The sequence below is a fragment of the Drosophila willistoni genome, chromosome 3R, assembly GCF_018902025.1.
Source record: "Drosophila willistoni isolate 14030-0811.24 chromosome 3R, UCI_dwil_1.1, whole genome shotgun sequence".
Classification (NCBI taxonomy): domain Eukaryota; kingdom Metazoa; phylum Arthropoda; class Insecta; order Diptera; family Drosophilidae; genus Drosophila; species Drosophila willistoni.
In genome coordinates, this window is record NC_061086.1 from 19,649,182 (window position 1) to 19,673,086 (window position 23,905).

Here is a 23,905-nt window from a genome sequence, read left to right on the forward strand (position 1 = left end):
AAATATATATATATATACTATATATACAACAAAAACAAAGTAAGAAGTAAATGAATAAACCGAAAAACTAAATTTAAAAATAAGTTTTAACAAAATCACAAATAAAATCATAAAGAAAGTCGAGATAGTAGAGCCAGTTGAATTGATCGTTAGATCCATATCGAACATTAAGTGGCCAAGTTTAGAAATTAAAGCGAAAGTTACAGTTCGGTGTGATCGTAATGTATAAATTAAAATCTAGTTACATTTCTATATAGTCTATATAGTATTTTATATTTTAAATACTTAATTAAGGCTTTAGATATTCTGGACGGAACTTATTATTGCTTATCAAAAGTAAATTATTTAAACAATTAACTAGATAAAATTAACTACTAATTATAAGTATTTAAGGTTAAACACTATTTCAAATATGTTGAGTTAAGAGTTTTGTGTGTGTGTGTGAGTTCGATGAAGTATTTATACAGTCCTAGAGTTTTTTTTGTGCGTTTCACAATCATGCGAGAGTCTTTACGTTGCAGTTTGTGCGGCGGTAGCCAATGGCAGGCTCTTGCCCTCCGTCACCGCACATAGACTGGGTGGCGATGGCGACGGAGATGGGGAGATCTGTATCTCATTCTTAATTATGACATCATCTGACAAACTCAACATGGCCGCCGCTGCAGCAGCCGGCTCATGTTCATCCTCCTGTTCATCGTGTTGTTCCTGCTTAACATCGGGCAATAGCAGAGTATTGTCTTGATAGTCGCTTAATTGCTGGTGCTCCTGATGCTCCTGGTGTTGTTGATGCTGCTGCTGTTGCTCCATTTGCAGGTGGTATTGCTCCTGCTGTTGTTGTTGTTGTTGCTGCTGTTGATAGTGTAGCGATGCTTGCATATCACCAGCTGCAGCAGCTGTAATTAAATACTTTAGAGGATTGAAACCCAAATCTTTGGGTGGCGTAAAATTCTCATGCGTCATTTTCAGATGATTTTTCATTTTATCCGGCCGTGAGAACTCCTTGGAACACACCGGACAGGGAAACACCTTGCGATGTTTGCCCTCGTGATATAGAAAAGCATGACGCTGGAAACTGTACTTGTTCTTAAATGTCTTTTGCATATTTTCCTTGGCGCATTCAGTGCATCGATAGACACCTTCCACCACGCTGGCATAACGAAATAGATCGAGTCCCCGCACTGACATTTCGGTTAAATGTTCGGCCTGATCGTCCAGCGTGGACTGAGCCTTGCGACGCACTCGACGACGTTGTATGGGTCGTTTGGACGAGCCTGTTGACTTTGCTTTGGGCGTGGCAACAACATCTACAATAGTGGCATCCACACTGGTGTTGGTGGTCTGCGGCTGCTCTGTCTGATAACCAGGCAGACCTGCATTCTCATCAGTCAGTGTGGGCATCTCATGATCGGTGGTGGGCTCATCACATTTATCTAAAAGTTCCAGCTCCTCGTCTAGAAATTGTTCTCCACCCGTTGGCGATTGGGCTTGTTGTTGATGCTGGAAATTGGCAGCCATTTGCATAAGAAGTTGATGATGCAATTGACCATTGCCAGTATTATTATTGTTGTTGTTATTGCCGCCATTGTTGGCATCATTTAAGGCTGCCTGATGCTCAGCTGCATTGGCCAAAGAATTCAAAGCCGCTGTCTCCTCCTGACTGGGTTTCGTCTCAATGACAATTTCCTCCTCTAAAGTTAAGGTAGCAGGTGTCACCACGTTGCCAGGAGTTGTATTCGTAATAAGCATGGTGGTGGGTGTGGGTGTGCTGCTATTGCTACTGATTGTAATTGGTTCCGGATCCTTGGCCCCACTCCGCAATTGCTGCTTAAGCAGAGAATTGCTGCTCTGCTGTGGTGTTGGTGATGTCTGTTGCAATGCTAGCTGTTGTGTAGGAGTTGTCTTAATGGCGCGTATCTTAAGGCCAAGTATCGTTGGCAAATGGACACCGGCATTTTCATGCATTTCGGAGTTTACTGTAGTAACCGGTTCTGCAGAAATAGTTGTTGTTGTCGTCGAGCCAAAAAGTCGTTGTGATAATTCTGGTGTGGCTGTAAGATCAAAGAGCATACATATATTATTATTATTGGTATTTAAAAAAAAAATATATAAATCAAAAATTTTTAAAGCCCCAGAGTTTGATTAAAAATAAGTTAAACTTCAATTTGTTTTCTTTTTCAAAAGTGTTTTTTTTTCGTGTGTATTTTTATTTCTCTCTTCTCTTTTTCGGTTTAATCGTATTCCATAATAAAAATAGATTATAACAAAAATTAGTTAGATAAGATGATTGATTAATATTGATTGTGATTTACTATATTTTGTAAGTTGTAATTGTTAAACATAAAATGGATTTTCTCTTTTCTTTTATTTTGTGTTTATTTGTATTATTTTCTGAATTAAAAACGAAACGGTTAACGAACGAAACGGTTAAAGTTTTTCACTTTTACCGTTGTGTTTTGGGCAATTTTCTCACAAAAATCTTGGGCGGGGGGGAAATTGATTTTATTTTGTTTTTTTTTTGGGGTTTTATTTTGTTTTTTCATTTATATTTCCTCTTCATTTTACTCTCTTTGGGCATCAAAAGCATGACTGTTTTATATATATATATATCTATGCATTATATAGAACACTATATATATATATATACATATATATGTATGTATGTATGTTATATAAAAAATAAAATTCTCGTCTAGTTTTCCAGTGTTTCAATAGTTTGATATACAATGTATATATATACATATATATTTATATGGATATATATATATGAAGGTTTTTGAAAAGCGGAGCGAGAAAATTGCTAAAGATGTTTTTTGGGGTGTTCTTTTCGCTTGTTTGTTGTTTTTTGTTTTCTGAATGCGAATTAGTTATACATATAAAAAAGTAAAGACTAAAATTATAAGTAAAATATTATAGTTCATACAACATATTTTCTCTATGTGTGTGTGTGTGTATTAGGGGGGAAAGAAATCGGTATGCATTCTCTTTTGTTTTAACGCCAAACCATAAAAAAAAGAAAACAATAAAGTTGGAAAGTTTCATTTTTGAATTTTTGGAAAATTTCTTTTCTTGTTTAGTTATTGTTTTGTCGTTTTGCAGTGAGCGGCTTATTAACTAAATTGCACTAGCTACCACTAAATAAAGAATTAAAAACAAAAAAATTAATTAATAAATTAGCGTACGCAGCTCGATTGATGGTTTATTTTTTGTTTTTGTTTTTTTTTCATAAATTGATATTGAACAAATTATATTATTTTTCATTCTCTGTCTGTGTGTTTAAAACCATTTAAATCTTTCATTTTTATTATTTTTATTTGTTTTTTTTTGGAGATCGTTTTGTATTTAAATCGGGTTTGCTCTCAATTTCGTTTCATGACAAATTCAAGTTTAACTTTCTAACAAATTAGATCAAACGATCAGCTTAACATGAATTTTTCAATTTAGTTGTTTATATCGATATAAAATATATATGTATAAAATTCGAAACGGTTTCATATGAAAAAACGAAAGTGAGAACAATCTCGAAACGGTTTACTTCTTTTTTTGTTTTTTATTTTTTGATTGCTGCTATTTGATTTGAATGTTTAACTGCATTTTGATTTGATTTTTCATTTCATATTTTTTTCATTTCTTTGGCGATAATTTAAGCCTCCGATATACAACGTAAATTTTAAATTTCTTTTAATTATTTGATAAATTATGTTTACTTTAATAATTAACATTATTATATATTATTGTTGCTGTTACTATATTGATTGTTGGTGTTTTTGTTTTGTTTTGTTTTTTTCTTGTGTTTTATTTTGTTGTCGATCACACAATTTGGACGAAACATTTGCAATCTTTCGTCTTAAACAATTGTTGTGCCGTATATATGTATGTATTATATATATAAGGGCAGGTTAGGATAGGTGTAATTGGATTCGGGGGGGGTGCGTGTGTGGGGGTGTGGGTGCGGCTATGCGCTGGGTTTTTATGTTAATTGTAACCCAGACTCCAATTTTTAACTAGCTTCATTTGAAGGCAACAAGGTAGATTTGCGCTCCCTCTCGCATTATTTAAATCTTACATACTTAATGATAGTCAATTATTTTGCAGTTGTTATTGATTTTTTGTTGTTTTTTTCTCTTGATTTTGTAGTGTATAAATTAATTAATAGATGCTACAGGCTAGGTGTATACCATTCAATGTTTATATATGTATATATATATATATATATCTTTTTATATAAATATATTGATATTGTATAGGTGTTTTTTTGTTTTGTTTTTTGTTTTTGTTTTAATTAACTAAAGTGCTGTAGATTTAGTTTAGGCTTAGAGTTGTTTGTTTTTGTTTTTGCGGGTGTTTAGTGTAACATTTTGCCCAGTTACATTATTATTATATCTCCATATTCATTTTTTTTCTGCATCTTAATAAGGCCGCTGTGGTGTGCAAATGAATCGTATATGTTTTGTACAGTACTGTACATAGTACAAAAATAATTTCCATATACAGGCATTACTTCGTCGTATGGGTATACAATTAGGTAGTAGGATCTGAAGGATTAAAGGGTGCGCGCGTGTATATAAACTTAAACTAAGAACTGTGATTAAACAAAAGTTCCAAGACAATGTTGCAGGTGCGTGTATGTATACATATAAAAAAATAATAAGTAATTGTAATAATTGCACAACATAAAAAATTAACTTTCAACAAATACAGAAATTCCGTGTAGAGATTTCATTGTTGCTGCCGGCATTGGATTGCGTCCATATCAATTTCAATTCAGCGAGTCAAATCATATATAAAAAATTAAACAAAATTAACAACGAAAGAATAAAGCGCCTGGCGCCTGATGATCTCGCTCGCTATCCTTCCCGGTTATCCTTCGGCGGTAATCCTACTCTCTCTCCCCATTTTGGAATATGCGGCTACTGCTTGAGTCTGTTTTAGTAGATACGGACATTTGTGTGTGTGAGTGAGTGAGTGTGTGGGTAAGCGTTTTGAGTTGGGAGATTATTGCGCCGCTGCGGCCGGTGCTGGTGGCACTGCTGACGTGGGCAATGGCCCCAGCGATCCGCTGGACGAGGAGGTGGACGATGATGATGAGGTGGATAGTGCATTATTTGTTGTGGCAGGCAGCGATTGATTCGAATTCTGCGCACTCAAGTCTGGTGGTGGCGGTGTTGACCCCACCGACACATTCAGGCCAGATTGATTGGACAAATTAGCAGCGGCGGCCAGCGCATTTGATGGATTCTCAATTTTATGTATAATCTTCACGTGCGCCGTCATATTATCTTTGCGCGTGAACTCTTTAAAGCAGAACGGGCACGGATATACCTTTACATTGCGTTTATGCGAGGTGACATAATGCCGACAGAAGTTGCTGATGTGCGTATAGACGCGGGAGCAGACCTTACAGCGATAGGTATGTTCACCCTCTTTGGTACAATAATCCCGTACAGAACCCTCCGCCTCGCCTTCGCCAATATTGCTGCTGAGATTGAGTTTGGTCTTGACAGCGGGCGCACCACTGCTGCCGGAGCTTAGATTCGGAGTGCTGCCACTTAGCGAGCCGACCTTGAATTTAAAGCCATCGCTGCTATTATACAGATCGAGGTAGTCCTGGCTGGAGAAACCGCCCTTTGCATCACCATTTGCCTGCAACTGCTGCTGTTGTTGTTGCTGCTGCTTACTTAATTTTGGCCGTTTTGGCACTCGCTGCTTGGTAGGAGCCATCGACGATGAAGAGGCGGGCGACGCCAGGGGCGTTGATGAGGCATTCGCTTTACCAATTGGCGTCAATTTCGGTATGCTAACCATTGATTTCACTTGCCCACCACCCGCTGCAATGCCAATGATATTCATTTTTAAGCTACCAGCCGCCAGATCAGCTTGATGCTTGCGCTGCGCTGCCAAAAGAAAGGCTTGTTGACGGGCCTGTTCATTGAGGTGCTGATTATTGCCATCGGTTTGATCCTGTGACGGTGAATTGTTATCTGGCAGGGGATTATATTTGAATTCCACAGGCTCATCGTATTCATCAAGCATTAGCTGAGGTTCCATATATGATGTGTCCATGGCATCGCCATCGCTATCATTACCATCTATATACAAGAGAGAAAAGCAAGTTAATATATATATTCGAACAAACCAAATTATAAATTAGATGTGTATGTGTATGTGTGTGTGTGAATGTGTGTGGTGTAATAATGCAGTGTGCAGGATGTATGCGAGAGAAAGGCAAAAAAAAAAACAAAAAATGAAAAGAAAAGTATTAAAAGACATCGTCGAGTTTCAAATCGGATCGGAAAAGCTAAAGGGATTTCAAGCCATTCGTTTTTTTTTTTTTTCTTTATTTACTCTTTGCAACGCGTTTTCGGTTTCGAAATTTAACGAAAAGTTTTTAACAAAAAACAAAAAAAATATAGAATATATAAATTTCATTTTGGATTGGAAAGGTAGTTGATGGTGAAGGTGGTCATGAGGTGCTGCGATGTTGTGATGCTAAGACGCCGCTCTTCGAATTTGCTTTTGCTTTTTGCTGTTGCTTTTTTGGATTTCTTTTTTTTTTGGTTCGGAAATTTGGAAAAAATTCATTACTTTGCTGGAGATTTTGGATTTTTAGATTTTTCTTTTTCACGTCGGCCATTAATCCCTGTGAGCTCAACCCGATTTTCAACTTCACAAATCATCTCTTCAGATTTTCTTTTTTTTTTTGCATTTCTTTGGCATCATCCTTTTTTTGTTTTTTTTTTTTTTTGAGATACACTCACCTGCCGACGGAGAAGTTGATGCCGACTTTATAGAGATAATGAATTCACAGATAACTTTTCACTAGATTAAAACATAAACTATAGGAACCGACGCGTATTTTTAATTTAAATCGTATCAATATCCCTTTTTTTTAGCTTTTCCGATATTCGAATTCGAAATTCGTTGCCCGTGAGATGATGGAGATTTTCGTATGTACAAAATGTATCGATTATTGTTGTTGTTTTTCTCTTTTGTTTTGCTCAACTTTAGTATTTTTGTGCACATGACAAATATAATGAGTTATATACATATATATATATATATTATATCTATCTAGATATAATTGCTATATTGATTGTTTGATGATGTGTATGTTTTCTTCTTTTTTTGCCTTAAAAACTATTGGGTCAAAAGATGATATTGATCTTACAATAAAATGGATCTTAGAACGAGAAAACCCGTCAAATTGATGGTGGGTGGTTGGGGTTGGATACATTGAAAGAGAAGGGAACATAGTGACTTACCGGAAGTGCTGTTGTCCTCTTGCTGTTGTTGCTGATTCGCTCGATGATCTTTGGCATTCTTTGATCGCTTTGAGGGTACCGAGGAGTCGCGACTTTCCTATATTTGTAGGAATGATAATTGGTTATTAAAAACTAATTTAATATTCCTTTAGACCAATTGCACTTACATTCAGATCGTCATTATTGCCAGATTCCAGTTGATTATCATCAGAACCATCGTCGTTGGAGTCATTGCCCAATTTGCCATTACCCATGTCGGAGGATTCATGCATCATGGCTCCGCTGGCCTCACGCTCAAAGTCATCAAAATCATTGCCTGTGCCATTTGAACTGCCCGACAATTTGCGAGGCCGTCCTCGTTTACGTTTGGGCATTAGGGCGGAGCTGAGCAATGATGTCTGCTGTTGCTGCTGATGTGTCCCCATTGTGGGGTTATTTGTTGTCAGTGCTGATGTATTATTGGCCAACAAATTGCCCTGTGAGCGATTACGCTGCTGAGGCACCAGGTACGGCTGAATGCGCTGGAGTTGCGGTGGTGCCGGCGCACTTTCCGCTGGCGAAGGTTTGTCATCGTTGACCTCGGTGAGGCCCTTAATGCGTAGACTCTCGGCCACACGCAGGAAAGCTGTTAATCGTTCCTGATCCACCGATACCTCGCCGCGATACATGAAATCTAACAGAGATTTCATATCTGAATATGGAACATCTTTTAATATGACGATTGGATGATTTTCCGGATGATTCATAAATAGAGCATTAAAATATGGACTGCAGGCTGATAGCACCATCTGATAAAATAAAGAAAATTATAATCAAATAAATTGTAAGGTGTCCATCGTCCTGTTTTGCTTACCTTGTGTGCCTTTAGGTATTGCCCTTCGACGGCCAGCGTCACATCTGTAAAAGTTTCTGCGTGGAGCAACTGATCAAAGACTGACAATAAGTTGGTCTGATGATTGTTCCATCGCAGACAAAATCGTTGGGATGCCATCTTCATTTGGAAGCCGTTGTTACTTGTTAACTTCACAATTAAGAATTATGAATTATGTTTATTGAGAATTGATTATCCTTTTTCTATGCCGTTGAAAAACATTAAATTCCAGGCCTTCTGCAATTAAAAAAGGAAACAAATCATTTAGCAGAGGATACACACACGCACACACAAACAAATTAGAATCATGGAAACGGAGTTTTTAGCTAATACACTTCGAGACTTGTCGTCACTTTGCTGTTGTCGTCACACAATTACGGCAAATTAAATGCAAACAAAATTTAATTTAACAGACGACCCGCTAGGTCAACACAGCCGTCAAAAGGTTCGAGTCCGAGTCCGATCGCACACACACACAAACATTATGCAGGCAACGCCGACGGGCAGGAAAATAAAAAACGAACAACAAAATAAATGAGGAAATCTAAATGGAAATGGAAATTTCGAATGTGTTTCAAATGGGCAAATTACAAAACCAACAATACTCGTAGATCATGAGCGGAGAGGAGGAGATATGTATACATTTGTATGTCTATGCATGCACACATGTGGGGAGGAGACGAATAGAGAGAGACACAATGAAAGAGTGAGAGATAGAGCGATAAAAAGAGGACAGCGGAGCAAGCAAATGGAACTCTCATCTACCGTGGTTCACTTTAACAAACAGTCGCTCATAAACAGAAAAAGGAGGCTTGTTTAATTTCACATTTCATTTATTCCAATTCACTGTATGAGATTCATAAATAATTAACTTTTGCAGTTGACATCAATTTTACTACAGGGAATAGTTTTGAAAACTAAAAGGAGACATTTCACAAAAGTCACAAAGCTGTCATACAATCGTTTTGCAGTGTTAGTAAATTTCTGTAGTGAACCGTAAAGATTTGACACACAACTTTGGAGAGGTAACTCTGTAGCTCTTCGTCCAGTACAAATCATTAATTTATGAATGGGTCGTCCAGTGTACACGATGACAACAGAAACGAGAAGCGGGAGATTTTTACAAATGTGTGCGTGTGTGTGTGTCAATCGCTGACAAAAATAATTCCATCACTGATTCTCTTTTATATAAACGCCAAAATCCTTAAAACTGTATTTTTGTTGTTGGTGCAGTTGTATGTACATACTTATGTATGTGTGTATGTATTTACTAGTGTTTTCTCTCGTTCTTTTGTTTCGTGCATTTCTTATCTATCGCCTGCCTCTTTTATTCCAACAAGACACACAAACACAGCCACACACAAGGGAATTAATGAAAATTAAAATAAAGAATTTGTTTGTTACAAATTCTTAAAAAACTGTTTTTTGGGAGCACTTTGTGGCAACAACTACATTTACATTTGAGTGTGATTTGTTATTAACTGCTTAATTTCCAATAATAGTTGTTTCGACTAGAAACTTTTCTATTAAATCCTTAGTATACAAAAGTATTCTTTAAGCCACAAGATATAAAGAAGCACGTGAAACCGATAATATCACAAATACAGAACACACAATCACATTTTCATAGTTCCACCAATCCATACACACACACATGAACGTACACAATTTCTGTTCTTTGGCATTTTTTTTTTTACCAGTTTTATTTTATTCGTAACAAAATAGTTGTTGTTGTTGTTGTGTTGCACTTGATCAAAACAATTTGAATGGAGAAGGCCCTGCCATTCACTCTAAGAGATAGAGAGAGAGAGAGAGGGAGGCAAATTAAAAATAAAAGAGAAGCACGTAAGCGGGGACACATAAGCACAACAGTTATTCGGAAAGCTCTAGTTTTGGTTTAAAGCTTTTGAGCGAGAAAATGATCGGTATTGTTAAAAAATTCAATGAAATTGTTTGGTTTTCCCATTTCTTTTGGGGAGGCGGCACAAACACAAAAATTTTTGTCACTGTTAACAATATTTGTTTTTCTTTTCGCTTACTTTTGATCGGTTTTAATTTTTATTTTCGCTAGTTTTTATGTAGGTACAATTATTTGTATGTATTTTATTTATTTAGTATTGCTCGCGTTCTCTTAAGAAATTTCAGGAGCCGCTGACACGTCCTCACTCGAGCAGGCCTCATTTACGAATGACTGCATCAAAAGGAACTCGAAAAAATATAAAAAAGTCCACCCGAAGGAAGTCGACTGCGCAGCTACACACACACCACTGTCACGCACGCACACATACAAACTCTAGCTGTTGCCTTCACACGGACACTGCGCCGCCGTCTGATAAGCACGTCCGCAGCAGCGACTATGTTTTTAGGGGTGGGCGGCAGAGGCAGTGTGGAGATCACTTTACAGAAAAGGCCAAAGAATACATGCGCTTATTTTTACACCCCCTTACGTACACACATACAACAATACATATGTATAAATATCTACATATATACGCGCATATGTATACGTATGTAGAATCAATGGGCGGCTAATTTATCTCTACAATATTGGAAAATCGTTGAAACTGCTATGCTGGTGCACACCTTTTCTTTCCGTTGACTGCAATTCCTTTTACTTTTTTTCTTCTTTTGCACTTTTTATTTAATTGAAACTTTTTTCTATCGCTGTTGTTGTTTTTTAAGTGGAAATTTTCACAAACTAAGCACGAGTATGCGCGAGAAAGATAGCTGCACGGGGAGAAGGAGGAGGGCGAGGGCGATGGCTATCGTACCAAAACCGATCCGTACGAAACGAAAACTCTTGCTTTGCCGCACGCCAAATTCGTCCGTCTCGTTTGACACCAATACAATGACTGAACGATCCTCGGGCTCCAAAGCCCCACACTGACTGCTTATTAGCCGCACACATACTCACATACACTTGTACATGCACGCATACAGAAACAGAAAAAACAATCCTACATCCGTCGGCAAAGACGAACAAGCGCTGCCAGCGCTCTCTCACAAAAGGAACGCGCACACAAACACACACACACACATACTCATAAACGCGATCAGGCATAGGGCTGCGATATTTTTGTAGACTTTTTATTGAGTCCCCAAGTCTCCACTGTTTATGGCTCTCTCACGAGAGTGACAAGCTAGCCTCTCTCTATCTCTCTCTGCTGCTGCTGCTGCCGCTGCTGCTGCGCTGCCTTTTGACTTTTTGAATTTTTAATTTCCTTTGCATGCGATGGAACGGGGAAAGGGATGAGGATGGGGCGAGAGGGGACAACTTGCGGTCGGTGTGTATTTGAGGGACGGGCCAACAGCGTTGACGAAACGGGGTTAAAAAGAAAAACATGATGGAAAAAGCTAGAAAATACAATAGCAACTTTGGGTGCGCAGCAGCCAACGCGAAGCTTACTTCTTACATATATAGATATGTATGTATGTATGTATGTATGTGTAAGTATGTGTATAGTTGTAGTTGTAAGGGCAATAGGCGGCATTTTGGGTTGGGCTGGGGCTGCGGCTGCGGCTGGGACCTGGGACCTGGGGTTGGGCCCCAATCTTCAAACTGGGCGCTGCCTTGTGGATTTTTCAAACGGCTGGGAGAGAAAACATGTGGAAACTTGAGCCCAGCTATGCAGAGCTATGCAGGCGTCATTTTCATATGTATGCATACACAATTACATACATACATATTTACAAATACATATGTATGTACATATATACGTCTGTATGTAAGTTGTGTGCGTTTGTATTGAAAGGAGCGTTTGCGTGTAGGCGCCTCGTCTCGATCGGTTTGGTTGTGCTTTTGCAAGTATTGGTTAGGGATTACGTAAGCATATACTGTAAATTCTATATAAGCGAAGCGACAAGTTTCTTAAATCGGAATCCTATTTGAGTGAGCCGCAAAGTAACAAGAAGAAAACATAAAAAAGCTCCAAGGTTTTTTTGTTGTTTGATGTTTTATCCTACACACCTTTGTAACTTTTGTTGTTGTTTTGGTCTATTATTAACTGACTGAAGGCGTAACGGCAACAGCAATAACAACAACAACTACCCCCCATCCTCTATCCCCTACCTCCGTGCGCCTCCTATAAACGGAAACGATCGTTTCGCCTAATAGGCTCTCACACACACACACACACACACAAGCGCAGTCACACGGACTCACAGAGCTCCCCACAACCCAGGTGAAATAGCAATTTACACACACACACACACAAAGAAGCATATATATATATATTAGATATCTATGTGTGTATGTATGTACCTACAACAACAATGAGGTAGCCACTGAATCGTAAATTCCTGTTGCTGGCTCAGATCGCCGCTGTCGGCGTCGCTGCTGGTGCTGGTGCTTGCGCTGTTGTTGTTTGCCTTGCCCTATTGCGTGTTGTTGGTTGGTTGTGTTGTTTTTTTTTTCAGTCTGTTTAATTTTTTTTTTTTTCTACATTTGAGTGTGTTGTGGTGTGGAGCTTTGCCACGAACGATCACTAGTGACTGACTGCCTGCTGCCTGCCTGCCTGCCTGTTGGGGACCATTGTTGTTGCTGTTCTACTTAGTCGCTAGTCTAATATGTACACACACAAGCACATACATAACAACTCTATCTACGCTCTATGACTTCCTCTCCATTTTGGTTACGTTTTTATAGGAGTGACGGAGGAGAAAAGGGCGAGATCCATCGCATTTCCTGCGCTCATATTCTATTGCTACAAAGAAGTTTACAGCAAATAATCGTAATCAACTATAGGGGTGAAGGGGACAGGCGGGGAGCACACTACACGGTGACAGGGCTCACAAATTAACGCTGATGAGATGATGATGATGAAATTTTTCGTTTTTTTATTCAGCTAAGAGTGTGGGAAGTCGCCTAACTAAATAATCTAAGACGAAATCTTACAAAAATAATCTATAATTGCGAGATATCCGATAGAAGTAGGATCAAAAGCGAAATTGCTTACATAATCTAAAGGTACAAGTAATGAAAAGGAAAATTTTTTTAAGCCATGTAAAAGATACTAACTTATTAAGTACACTTCTGAAGTTCTTAATATTTGAGCTTATATTTTGTGATCCTTTTCTGTAAAATTTTCTTTAAATTAGAAAAGAAATATTCTTGAAACCCAAAACTATTTCATAACCAAAAACAGGTAATAATCCATAATCCATACCTAGATCCTCCACTGCACTAAACTGATGTGTAGTTCTGTAAACCCTTTAGTAATAGTCCTTAATTTTAGTAAATTTTAATTCGTAAAATCCGTCCCTGTTGTTTCCTCTAATACATCTTGAGCTCTCTGGATCCCGCCCCTCCCTAAGAATCCTCTCATTAAAAAGATGGTAAACTGTGTACGAGTTTATTGATTTTCTATTTTATTAGGTGTCTGCGGTGAAGCTGCATGGCGGCCGCCAATTGTTACTCAATATCTATTGGGTTAAAGTAGGTTGGTTGGCTAGTTGTTGCTTCACTTGTTGTTGTTGTTGTTGTCGTCGATATTCATGGCTGTCGATGGCGATGGCTTGTCTCTGCGGACTTGTCATGTGGGACACACTGCCGCTGCTGCTGCTGCTGTTGCCTCTGTCTCTGCCTCTGCCTTTGCCTTTGCTAAAGTTATTGTGGCAATGTATGAGTGACACTTTGCACATGTGGCCCACACATCGCCCCCACAATTAAGACAACGAGCCTCAGACTTGGAGTTAGCCTCGGTTCCCTAGCCTGTGATTGCCGCTTATGCGTGTTTCTATCTATCTATGTGTGTGTGTGTGTGTGTGTGTGTATTAGTGAGTATGTGTGGAAGCTCTCTGGGAGCTCCACTGTCTGTTTGATTTCCTCTAGCGTAGCGCATATTTACTGTGTAAATATCAAAAGTGAGTGAATGAGTTGGTCGAGAGACGTTAGGCGATTGTATCCATGTATAAGTATATGTGAGTGTGCATGCCTCTGTGTGTGTGTGGCAGCCAACTGTAGATGACTGACTAACTGACTAACTTGGCTAGCTCGATTACTGGCTGGCTGGCCGGATTCTGCTGCCGCCGTCGCGTGGAACAGGTATCGCAGGTTGGCACCAAACACATGTTCTACCCCTTGCCCCTCCACCTTCTCCTTCTAAGCTCCCCCTCCTCCTCATCATTGTTGTTGCGGCCCGCTAACCGCCGCCAACTGTTTCTAGTTGATTCCTCTATTGCGCTATGATTTTCTAATGCTTCCTCTGACTGTTGGCGGCGTCGGCCCAGCGAGCTTCTCCTTAGGTTTGGTTGTTGTGTTTTTTTTTTTATGAGCCCCGCGCTTCGTATCTTGGTTTTCGTTTTTTTGTTGTTGTACTTTACTTATGGCTTTTTACATGCATACATATATTTCTTATATATGTATATCTGAGTATCTTTTTGTTGTTGTTGTTGTTCATTTTAGTTTCTCGTCTTCGTTTCGTTTTCTAACGACAGCGAACAGTGAGAGACTTTGACGACGTTTTTTTTTTTTTGTTATTTCCCCCACAGTCATAAAGTCCCGTTGTTGTTGTTGTTGTTGTTTTTATTATTGTGGCTGCTTCTTGCTCTTTCCCGCATTTGCCTTTTTGTTCGTCAAGTGTAAATTCCTTTGCACGTAGGCAACCAAAAAGCGAAATAAAAAAAAAAAAAGCTTGGCTTAAACAAAAAAGACGAATAACGAAAGAAGGTTGCCAGCCAAGCACGTAAGCCCTTATAGCCACATACATACAAACATAAAGTTGTACGTATACGTATTGTAACACACATACACGTAGAAACTTATGTATGTATGTCCGATCTTAAGGTTTTCCCCTTCATTCTCAGATCAGTGGTGGATCCGCGGGGGGTTAAGTATATTTAGTAAATTTCACCTATACCCGCCAATGGTTAAGATTACTTCGAGCAATTGGTCTAACATTAATGAATCAAATAAAAATAATGCAAAGACATACCTTTAACCTTCTTATGATCCTAATCTAAGTAACAAGACGTTACTTTTTGTCTTGGTATGACCCAATTTATGCAAAGCATCCAAGAATATATAAACCAGAGATTGTATCCCATTTAAATGAAAAGATCAGAGATCATTATAAGATTAAAACATTTGATGGCAAGTTACAAAGATAATATAGTGTCAGGCTCAAATTTTGCGGAGGAGTGACAATCAGGTAACATCCAAAAATAAACCAAACTAGCAACAACAAAAACAACAGTGATCGAACGATCTATCGATCTACCACAAAGCCATTCAAACGCTTTGCTCCTCAGTTTGTTAGGGACTTTGGCTTTAAGCCGAGGGCGGTGGCGATGTGGTAAAAAAAACAAAACTAGTTACCTTCTTCTTCGTTGGTGGTGGTTGTTGTTGTTGTTGTTGGTGGTGGTGAGCTCACCTAGACGACAACTCGCCGCTGCGATCGGGACTGGATTGCTAGTTGCTGTTGACTGATTTGTTGCCATCGTTATTAGCCGTCGTCGTCGTTGTCGTCCCCAAATACTAGTTGAGGCACGCAAGTCAGTCAGTCAGTCGGGGTACCGGGACCTAGATACTTGTTTGGGCCGTTGATTACAAAATAGTTTTGCTGACATTTTGTCAACCATAAAATGTTGTAGAGGCCAGAGCCACAAGCCCAATAGAAGGGCCCCACTTTTTCTCTTTCCTCGTTTTGAGGATGACGGAGAGAAGAGATAGAGGAGGGAGGGGAGCGCCTTTTGCGGCATGTTCAGTAGTCAACCGAGTGGCTGTCAGCAATATTGATCTATGCATGGTTTTTTTTTTGTAATATTGTTGTTGCGCTTCACGCCTCGTCCCACACACACACACACACATCCCACATGGATGAGTAGATGAACAGATGAGGGGAAGGGGTGACAAGTCATTTGCGCATTTCAAAAGCTTTTTTTATGGTGGTGTCCTTAATTTAGACATGGAAATGCGGGTCAAATGCCGGGGAAAGTTAAATTAGCAGAAGGTGGGGGAGTTGGGAGGAGTTGGAGGCATACAGATAATGAATGCTTGAGCAAAGAAGAGGATTTGACACTGGATTAACTTTATGTCAGCAAAGTAATATATGTCAGTATTAATGTATGACTTGCTCGAAAAATATATAAGTGGATTACATACATCTTCCTATACGTGTATCCTTACATCGAAAGAAATGTCTACTATTATGTATTTATCCTTGGGACCTGTTGAATCCACTTGCCAGCTCCTCCGTATCAGATCAGGCCCATTGCACGTGCTGGATTTGTTTACTCGCTTGTTGGTGTTGTGCTTCATGTGGTTCTTTCGAACCGCATTTGCTGATAACCAAGTCGAAGGAAGTACACACATGATAACAAGGGGACATACACGTACATATAAGATAAAAAAAACAAACCGGCTCGGTTTCATGTGAAAAGAATTTTCGAATGGCTCATTTTGTTTTTGCTAGGAACAACCAAGAAAAAGCTTTCTTCGATTGCCTTTGATAAGAAGACTCTGAGGGAGCGATAGGCAAGCGCATAAAAAAGAGCGAGAGCCAAATCAACTACCGGCACTCTCACTTTTTGGGAATGCCCGATGACGCCAGAGTATCAATCCACCCACTATGCATACATAGATGCCGCTTCCTTGCGCTGTTAATGGAAATTAGACAGAAAAAAAAACAACAAGAATTGTGGCGTATATTTTTAAACTGACCCAAATACATCCAAACAAAAACTGAAAACTGAAAAATCCTCAAGAACAAATTAAGAAACAGCTGCATACGGCCGCCTTATTCCACCCACACTGAGAAATTCCCCCACAAAAATTCTCGAGGATCGATAGCAAAAGCAAATGAAGCAAAAAGGAAAATGAAACACACAAACGGAAAGAATGAATGAAAAGAGACGAAATCAATTTACAAATGTGGCAAAAGCTCAACATTTGGCATACCTAGTGTCAATTAAAAGAAAAAAGGATCCCAACGGTTTATTAATGTATTAAATTGTTTTTATTTTTCTGATTGAAGCGAGAGAAACGTTTATGTGGTCATCTCAAGGCACAGAGGGATGTTGCAATTGCATTTTCAGGCACACATATTACCCTTTAGAGAACATTCTCACAGGGTATTGAGTAAAAAGCACACAAAGTCAACGGTGCTTTCTCTTCGTGTGTTTTATGAGGGTCCAGTGGCGGATTTGCAGGCCACAGATGATCAGACTGTCCCTTGTTTTGCGCTTTAATCATTTATAAGCAGGGTATGACTTTTAAACTAATGACATTTAGGATTATTCCGATTATCGAGCTCCCATACATATATATTTACTGCCCTTGTGCCGTAGCCTATTTTGATCGTGGGGTGAATCCGTCACTGTGCTACATTTTTTCGTTTTTCGTATTCTCCTTGCTGTTGGCTGCTCTCCTGGCGAGGCCATACATATGTACATTTGTTTGTTTGTATGCATATATGTTTGTAGGACTGTGTGTGTGTGGACTGTGGACGTTTGGCCCCTTGATAAAATTGTGTGTGTCATCCCCGTTGCGCCTGCCGCTCGTCGTCGTCGTCGTCGGCGCACTCAATTAAGCTTATCGCGCAATGTCTATGGTGCCTTGTGCGTGTATGCGTGTGTGTGTGTACGTGCGTTGGGGATATTTGTTTTTAGAGGTGACTTTCCACTTCTGCTGTTTCTGCTGTTGCTGCTGCTGCTGCTCCTTGGAGGCTACAAGTATCTGTATCTGTTTTGCGATTGCCTCTGTCTATATATATGTGTGTGTCGGTGTGTCTCTGTCTGTGTGTGTGTGTGTGTGAAAGCGTTGGTGTCGTGTGCAAATGGCTGCAGCCGCAATCGAAAAATCCTCTTTGAGAGGATTAAAATATACACACAGCTTTTTTCTTTGCCTTGCGTCATGTATGTACATACATATATTTGTACATACTTTGCCTTTGCTTGGCACAGTGGTTCCAATTGAATTATGCAAAGGATCAAAATGTATATGGAAATTAACTAAACTTAAAAGGATTTACTGTACATTAAGCGATTAAAAATGCCTATAAAAAAATGGAAAAAGAATTCTCTTCCCTGGTTGAGCTTATTTCAATTAGCAATCGAATTTGTATTAAATACCCAACTACTGACTCGTTGACCACAGTGGCCTTTGGGGTGGGGCGGAGGAGGGGTGCTCACCTCGTTGTGGTCAGCATTTGCCATCAGCGTCCCATAAACGGACAATGTCCCCTTGCCAGAGCTTAAGGGTAGCAGCGACGCCAACCGCGTCGCTTTCAATTACATTTCATTTGCATTTTGTAGTTGCTTATTTTTTCTCTGTATCTCTCGGTTTTTTATTTTTTTCATTTTTTGCTGATGATGCCTTTTCAACTCACAGCTGTAAGTCCGTTCTCCTTTATTTCGCTTTGACCGTTCCACATGCAAAATATGTAGGAAACGATTTCTATTTAGGCAGAGTGCGCCACAGGGCGTATACTTGACGCGGACATTGAGCTGCGCCGACGACGACGACGTCGGGCAACGTTAATTGAATTAAAGAGCCCAATGTGTGCGAGGAGAAGCAGGAGGAGACGTACAAAAAGAAGAAGAAGACGAAGGAAAAAAGGCTTAAAAAAATGCAAAAACAAAAAAAACAAACACCAGCAGGCCAGGCGGAAATTGTGAAATCAACTGTAAATGAGTCATTGAAGGGAGGAAAGAAGGAATGGAAAATGGGTGTAAAATATGGATGGAGATGGAGGTGGAGGTGATATAAGAAAAGGCCGCCACGTGTGCAGATTCAAGTCTAAAATCCTTTAGGTCAAATTTTCTGTTCCATTTCCAGAACCAACGAAAACAACAACAACAACAGCAACCAAAACTAAGCCAAGCAACAAAAAAGAGAAAAAAATAAGCGATTTTGACTTTCTTTCTTTATTCTTCGTTTTGTAGGCTACCTTCTCTTTTTTTTTTTTTTGGTTAATGTTTTGCCAAGAATTACAAAACAAATTTTGGTCACTGACCTTTGCTTTTTTCCATAATTCTTGTGTTTTTGCTTACTTTTTAAATTTAATTCTTTTGGTGGTTGCATTTTGTGTTCCACTTTTGAATTTAGGTTTTTGCAGTAGTTGGCAGTTATCATTTTCTGTTTTTTGGGTTGTTTTCTTTCCTTTTTCAGGGGACTTCAAGATGTCCACTTGAATACGAAACAAAATACACAGAGAGAAATGTCAATATCTACGTGTCCTTATATTGAAAATATAAATTGTATAAATATTCAGGTAAAATCGTGTTGGTTGTATTATTAAATGAAAAAAAGAAATTTTGAAAACCAAGTTTGGTTTCAAAATCTCATTTATCCTATATTCACATTCTTATATTTTAGTATGAAAAAAAAACATTTGGAGTACAATACTTTGCACATAGTTTTATCCTGTTTAATTAGATTAAACAATTTCGTTTCTTTTTTTTTTGAGTGTATCGAGCATTAAAAGAATTGCGAAAGCATGTTGAGTATGTTCCTTAACAATAATGATAAAAATCAAAGTGAAAAAGAATCCGAAAAGACAAAAAAGGTTAAGCAACTTCAGCTGAACACCTTGCTTAAGCAAAAGAAGAAGAGAAAAGGCAAATATAATATAATAATTTAAAATAACAATAATTAAGGAGCATATTGTGTTTTCTTTTAACATTCTGTTCAACGGAACAGGCGAAATTTCTTTCTTTGAATAAATGCAGGAAATCAAGAAGAAGACAACAGACAGCAAGAGAAAGAGAGAGAGAGGGAAAGAAGAAAGAAATGAGATTACCACGCGCATTCATAAATATAGCAAACAAAAGCCCCCCTCTAACCGCCCCACCGTTGTAGCAAAAAGAGAGCAACAGTTTGAAAGAGATTGCGTATGATTGAGAGAGTGACTGCGTCTGTGTGTGAGAGAGAGGCAATGTGTGAGGGAAGAGTGATAGTGAAATATTGCGTATACGACGCGTCTTACGAACAATTGTTATGGACTTTTACTTTAGCTCATTTTGGTTATTTCTTGTTAAGGCTTAGTCATTTTATTCTCTCCCTATGTTTTGCTCTCTCTCACTCTCCGTCTGCCTCTTGCTGTCGCTCTAACTGTTTCGATCTTTGCCGGCTAAACAACAGTTATAATTTGAGCATAATTCGGCCAAAAACAAAGCACACAAAGTGTGTGCAAAAAAAAGCTTTCAGCAAGAGAGCGGCATTTTGGTTGTTATTGTTGTTTTTGTTACTCTTGTCATTTCATTAACAAAACAACCGCAAAATTTATGTGTGATCAGAGACTTGTTGGTTTGTTGTTTTTATACCCTGTAAATCGTAGAATACAAGGGTATATTAAGGTATATATGTATGTATATTTAAATCATTCCAATTGATTACATGATCTTGAAGAGTCAGCGTGTGACTGACATCAATATTGACTCCTACATTGATACATTTGTCATGCAGGCAATTCGTGTTTGTTTCAACCAAATGAACCTCCTCCTTTTCGCTCCATATATGTAATTAGCAAACAATTCTCACAAAATTACTGTTTAACATGCTAGTTTCTAAGTTTTATACCAAAAAAAAATATTTCAGAAATATATTATAATAGGGTATTCAAAATTCTTTGCCCAATACTTGTTATTTTTTGTTGTGTTGTGTTGTGTGTTTTGAATTTTTTTTTCCTTTGCTATATACTAATTCATGATTTGTTGTTGTTGCTGGGTTTTTTTTTTTGTGTGAAGTGGGTTAAGAAACAACTGGAGATTAAGAGAATTGGTTGACTTTGGTTTTGTTGTTGTTGTTGTTGCTGCTGCTGTTTTTTGCTTTTAATGAGATTTGCATAATTTGTTGGTGGCCTGTCAGTGATACAGGTGTCAGAGTTGTCGTTTGCATTGTTTCCATCAGGGTTGCCGCTGCGGAAGTTACCAGAAAAGCTCCAGGCACTGGCAACGGGAGAATGGAAAATGTAATACATTTTGTTGCTGCTGCTGCTGCTATTACACGAATTGGGGGGATCTAGCAAATCCCCTTCGGAATAACAACAAATAAGTATATTACATACACACACACAATTACACACACAAAAAGGGGTGCGGCTGGAATTGGGAATTGAAACTAGGCTGTACCGACAAAAAAAAAAAAAAAGAGAATAAAAAAGGAAATGGGAGACTGAAAATGACAAAGATCACTGAAGCAAAACCGAAAAGCAACAACATCCAAATGAATTTGGACGACTATCTATGTATCTAGTATCTACTGTGGCTCCCCACAGTAGCATTTTATACATACATATGTATGTATCTATGAGATACTTACATTCATAAATGAGGTACATACATACACGGAATGTAAGTAAGTTGAAATCTCTACAACTCTTTACTGTTACTGTTACAAATGATTTTAATTTGAAAATAATCACATAAACTCCTTTCTCTCTGAGTTTATTTAGTCATTATATTGCTTATAAGTAGATCTGTAGGTATATTGTTTTGGGCACTTACCAATTCTCCAAAAGCGATTCTTTGTAATCCGTTTTGGTTTGGTAAATTTGTGTTGATTTTGTTCTGTTTGTGTAGAGTTTTTTTTTTTTTTTTTGTTCAACACACAGTATTAGGATTTTAGACACTTGAGCACTTTTTCTTTTTGATTATTGATTGATTAATTATTTCTTCTGTATATTTTTTGTTTTGTTTCATAAACAGTTGTGCAAATATTTAAAAATTTATCAAAGAAAGCGTGTATGTGTGTGTGTAGGCAACGAAAATGTATTAAAGAAATTTTACAGCTGAGGCTGAGGGAAAAATGCCGCGTACAAACAACGACGGCGCACGAATCTCCAATCAGAACTGAAACGTAGGGATGTTGACGCAGACGCCGTGGCTGTATTGTCCCTGAATGCGTTGTTGTTGTTGCTGCTGTTGGTTGGGTTTTGCTTGGAAGCCGAAGCCGATGCCGAAGCACATAGCGTAGCCCGAGAGCGACGATCACGAATACGAGTTAAGGCGGACGTTGTGAATGGGGTGGAGTGGGGTGTTGTTTCTAACTGTGCATGTGTGTGAGTGTGGGGCTGCCACGACGACGAACACGCGCGCGCCTGTTTTTACTGGTCTCGATGTCGCCGCGCCAACGCTGGGGCTGGGTGGATAATAATATCGTTGCTGTTGCTGCTCCCGTTTCGCGTTTTGTAATGGCGAGTTTCAAATGTGATAAATGGACATGTATGTGTGTGTAAAGCCTTCGTGGCGTAGCGAAAAAAAAAATAATTTAAGTGGATGTGGACGGACGAGCGGATGAAATGGAATGGAATGAGCGTTTGAATAACTCGAAACAGCAGAAGCCCCCAAAGCGTCGCAACGCAGTCGCCGCCAGAGAGACAACACCAAACATTGCAGAGAAAGAGAGAGGGAGAGAGAAAACAACAAAAAGAGAGAGAGGTAAGAGCGACAAAGGGAGAGAGAGAACCCCCAACTTGACATTTTGACTTGCTCACTCACACATGCGCAGCTGTGTCGCTGCGTTGGCGCTTTGCCCTTTTTTAAGTGCTCTCTCTCTCTTGCTCTCTCTCACTCTCTCATGCTCTTGTGTATTCTCCACTCGCTGTCTGATAAGCTCCAAACTGAATTGCTTGCTGCTCCGCTCCTTTGCTTGCTTTTCTGTGACCTGGTCTCCCCCTCCCCCTACCTACCTACCTACCCGCTGTTTGTTGTTGTTATTTTTCTTCGTTTTGATGCTGCCTCAGCGTATTACGAAATATGACAACAATGCAGTTTCGTCGTCCTCGTTTCATTCTGCCAACGTTGCGGCTTCATTTCTGTCTCTCCTCTGTGGTTTGGATTCTTCTTCATTGTTGACGTCGTCGCTGACGTCGACGCCGATGTTAACGTCGATGTCGATGTCGACTCAGCATAAACCTGGGCACTCTCTCTTCGCCTCTCTTTGGGGCTAGTGGGTGGCAATTGTTTTTCTTTCACTTGCAAATTGATTGCATTTGAATATTTATTCTCGGTGTCTAAAAATAGTGCAAGGGAAATTTCTAACTTGGCGCATTCTTCAAGTGCAATAGTAACTAATTTTAAATGCCATTCATTTATTAGAAAACTGGTTTGATCAGAAAAGCGTGCCATCGCTTGTTGTTGTTGGGTCGCGCGCCCATCTAACTGAAACCGAAATGATTTGATTTTTCCCTGACTTTCCGCAATTATTGTCTTAATATGCATATAACGCCTATCTACATAAATTAAATCAGTTAGAATGGGGTTACCCTAAGCGAGCCACAGCCAGGCACACGTATGTATTTACTGGCTAAAGCGGTCTTTGGACGTAAGCCATCTCGGCATCTTTTGGGCAAACTCCAGCACTGGGCGAACCCCTAATAGATTCAGGCCATTTAAAGGATCATTAAAAATGCGCGGGAAATAATACATAATATGATAAATGCTGGAATTTTCTACTAATGTGCGCTCTTTCTTTCAAGAATGACACATAATATTAATAGTTATATTGTGGTTAGATAAAATGATTTATAGTTTTAAGAGCACTTAAGACCCAAAGCATTTCAAAACTCTTTCAATGTAATTAGAAAATTTTAATCGGAATTTGGTAATAGAAAACTATAAGTTGAATACAATCAGTTGAAAGTAAATGAATAACAATTATGGAGACTTTCCGTTGGAGAATCACAAGTTTTAAGTGATTTTATACGATTATGATTGTTAATTTATGTAATATCCTATGTCCTAATTTTAAAATGCAAAATTAAGATAAAATTGTATATATATATTTATATGTATGTATATTTTTAATCAGCATTAACCTTAGCCAAATTGTTTTCAG

General features: G+C 38.7%; 1 protein-coding gene across 3 annotated transcripts; it reads right to left on the minus strand.

The window, feature by feature from the left end:
* Positions 1–94: 94 nt before the first annotated feature.
* On the minus strand, positions 95–21,758 carry LOC6648094 (protein tramtrack, beta isoform). 3 transcript variants are annotated; one of them, XM_047013510.1, is made up of 5 exons: positions 21,574–21,758; positions 8,113–8,367; positions 7,427–8,047; positions 7,260–7,356; positions 95–2,048 (listed from the first exon to the last, which is right to left on the minus strand). In XM_047013510.1, exons 2-5 carry the CDS (start codon positions 8,254–8,256, stop codon positions 511–513), a joined length of 2,400 nt encoding a protein of 799 aa, XP_046869466.1. In that variant the 5' UTR covers positions 8,257–8,367; positions 21,574–21,758; the 3' UTR covers positions 95–510. The 3 variants fall into 3 exon arrangements, with proteins under 3 accessions (XP_046869466.1, XP_023034006.1, XP_015032906.1); XM_023178238.2 differs by lacking the exon at positions 21,574–21,758 and adding an exon at positions 10,714–10,982; XM_015177420.3 differs by lacking the exons at positions 95–2,048; positions 21,574–21,758 and adding exons at positions 4,597–6,086; positions 10,714–10,974.
* Between the last annotated feature and the right edge of the window lie 2,147 nt (positions 21,759–23,905).

Coding starts and splice junctions, on each gene's coding strand:
- LOC6648094 (XM_047013510.1), bottom strand. CDS start 8,256: ATGAAGATGGCATCCCAACGATTTTGTCTGCGATGGAACAATCATCAG. Junction 8,048..8,112: donor AATACCTAAAGGCACACAAG/GTAAGCAAAACA, acceptor TTATTTTATCAG/ATGGTGCTATCAGCCTGCAG. Junction 7,357..7,426: donor GCAATAATGACGATCTGAAT/GTAAGTGCAATT, acceptor CTACAAATATAG/GAAAGTCGCGACTCCTCGGT.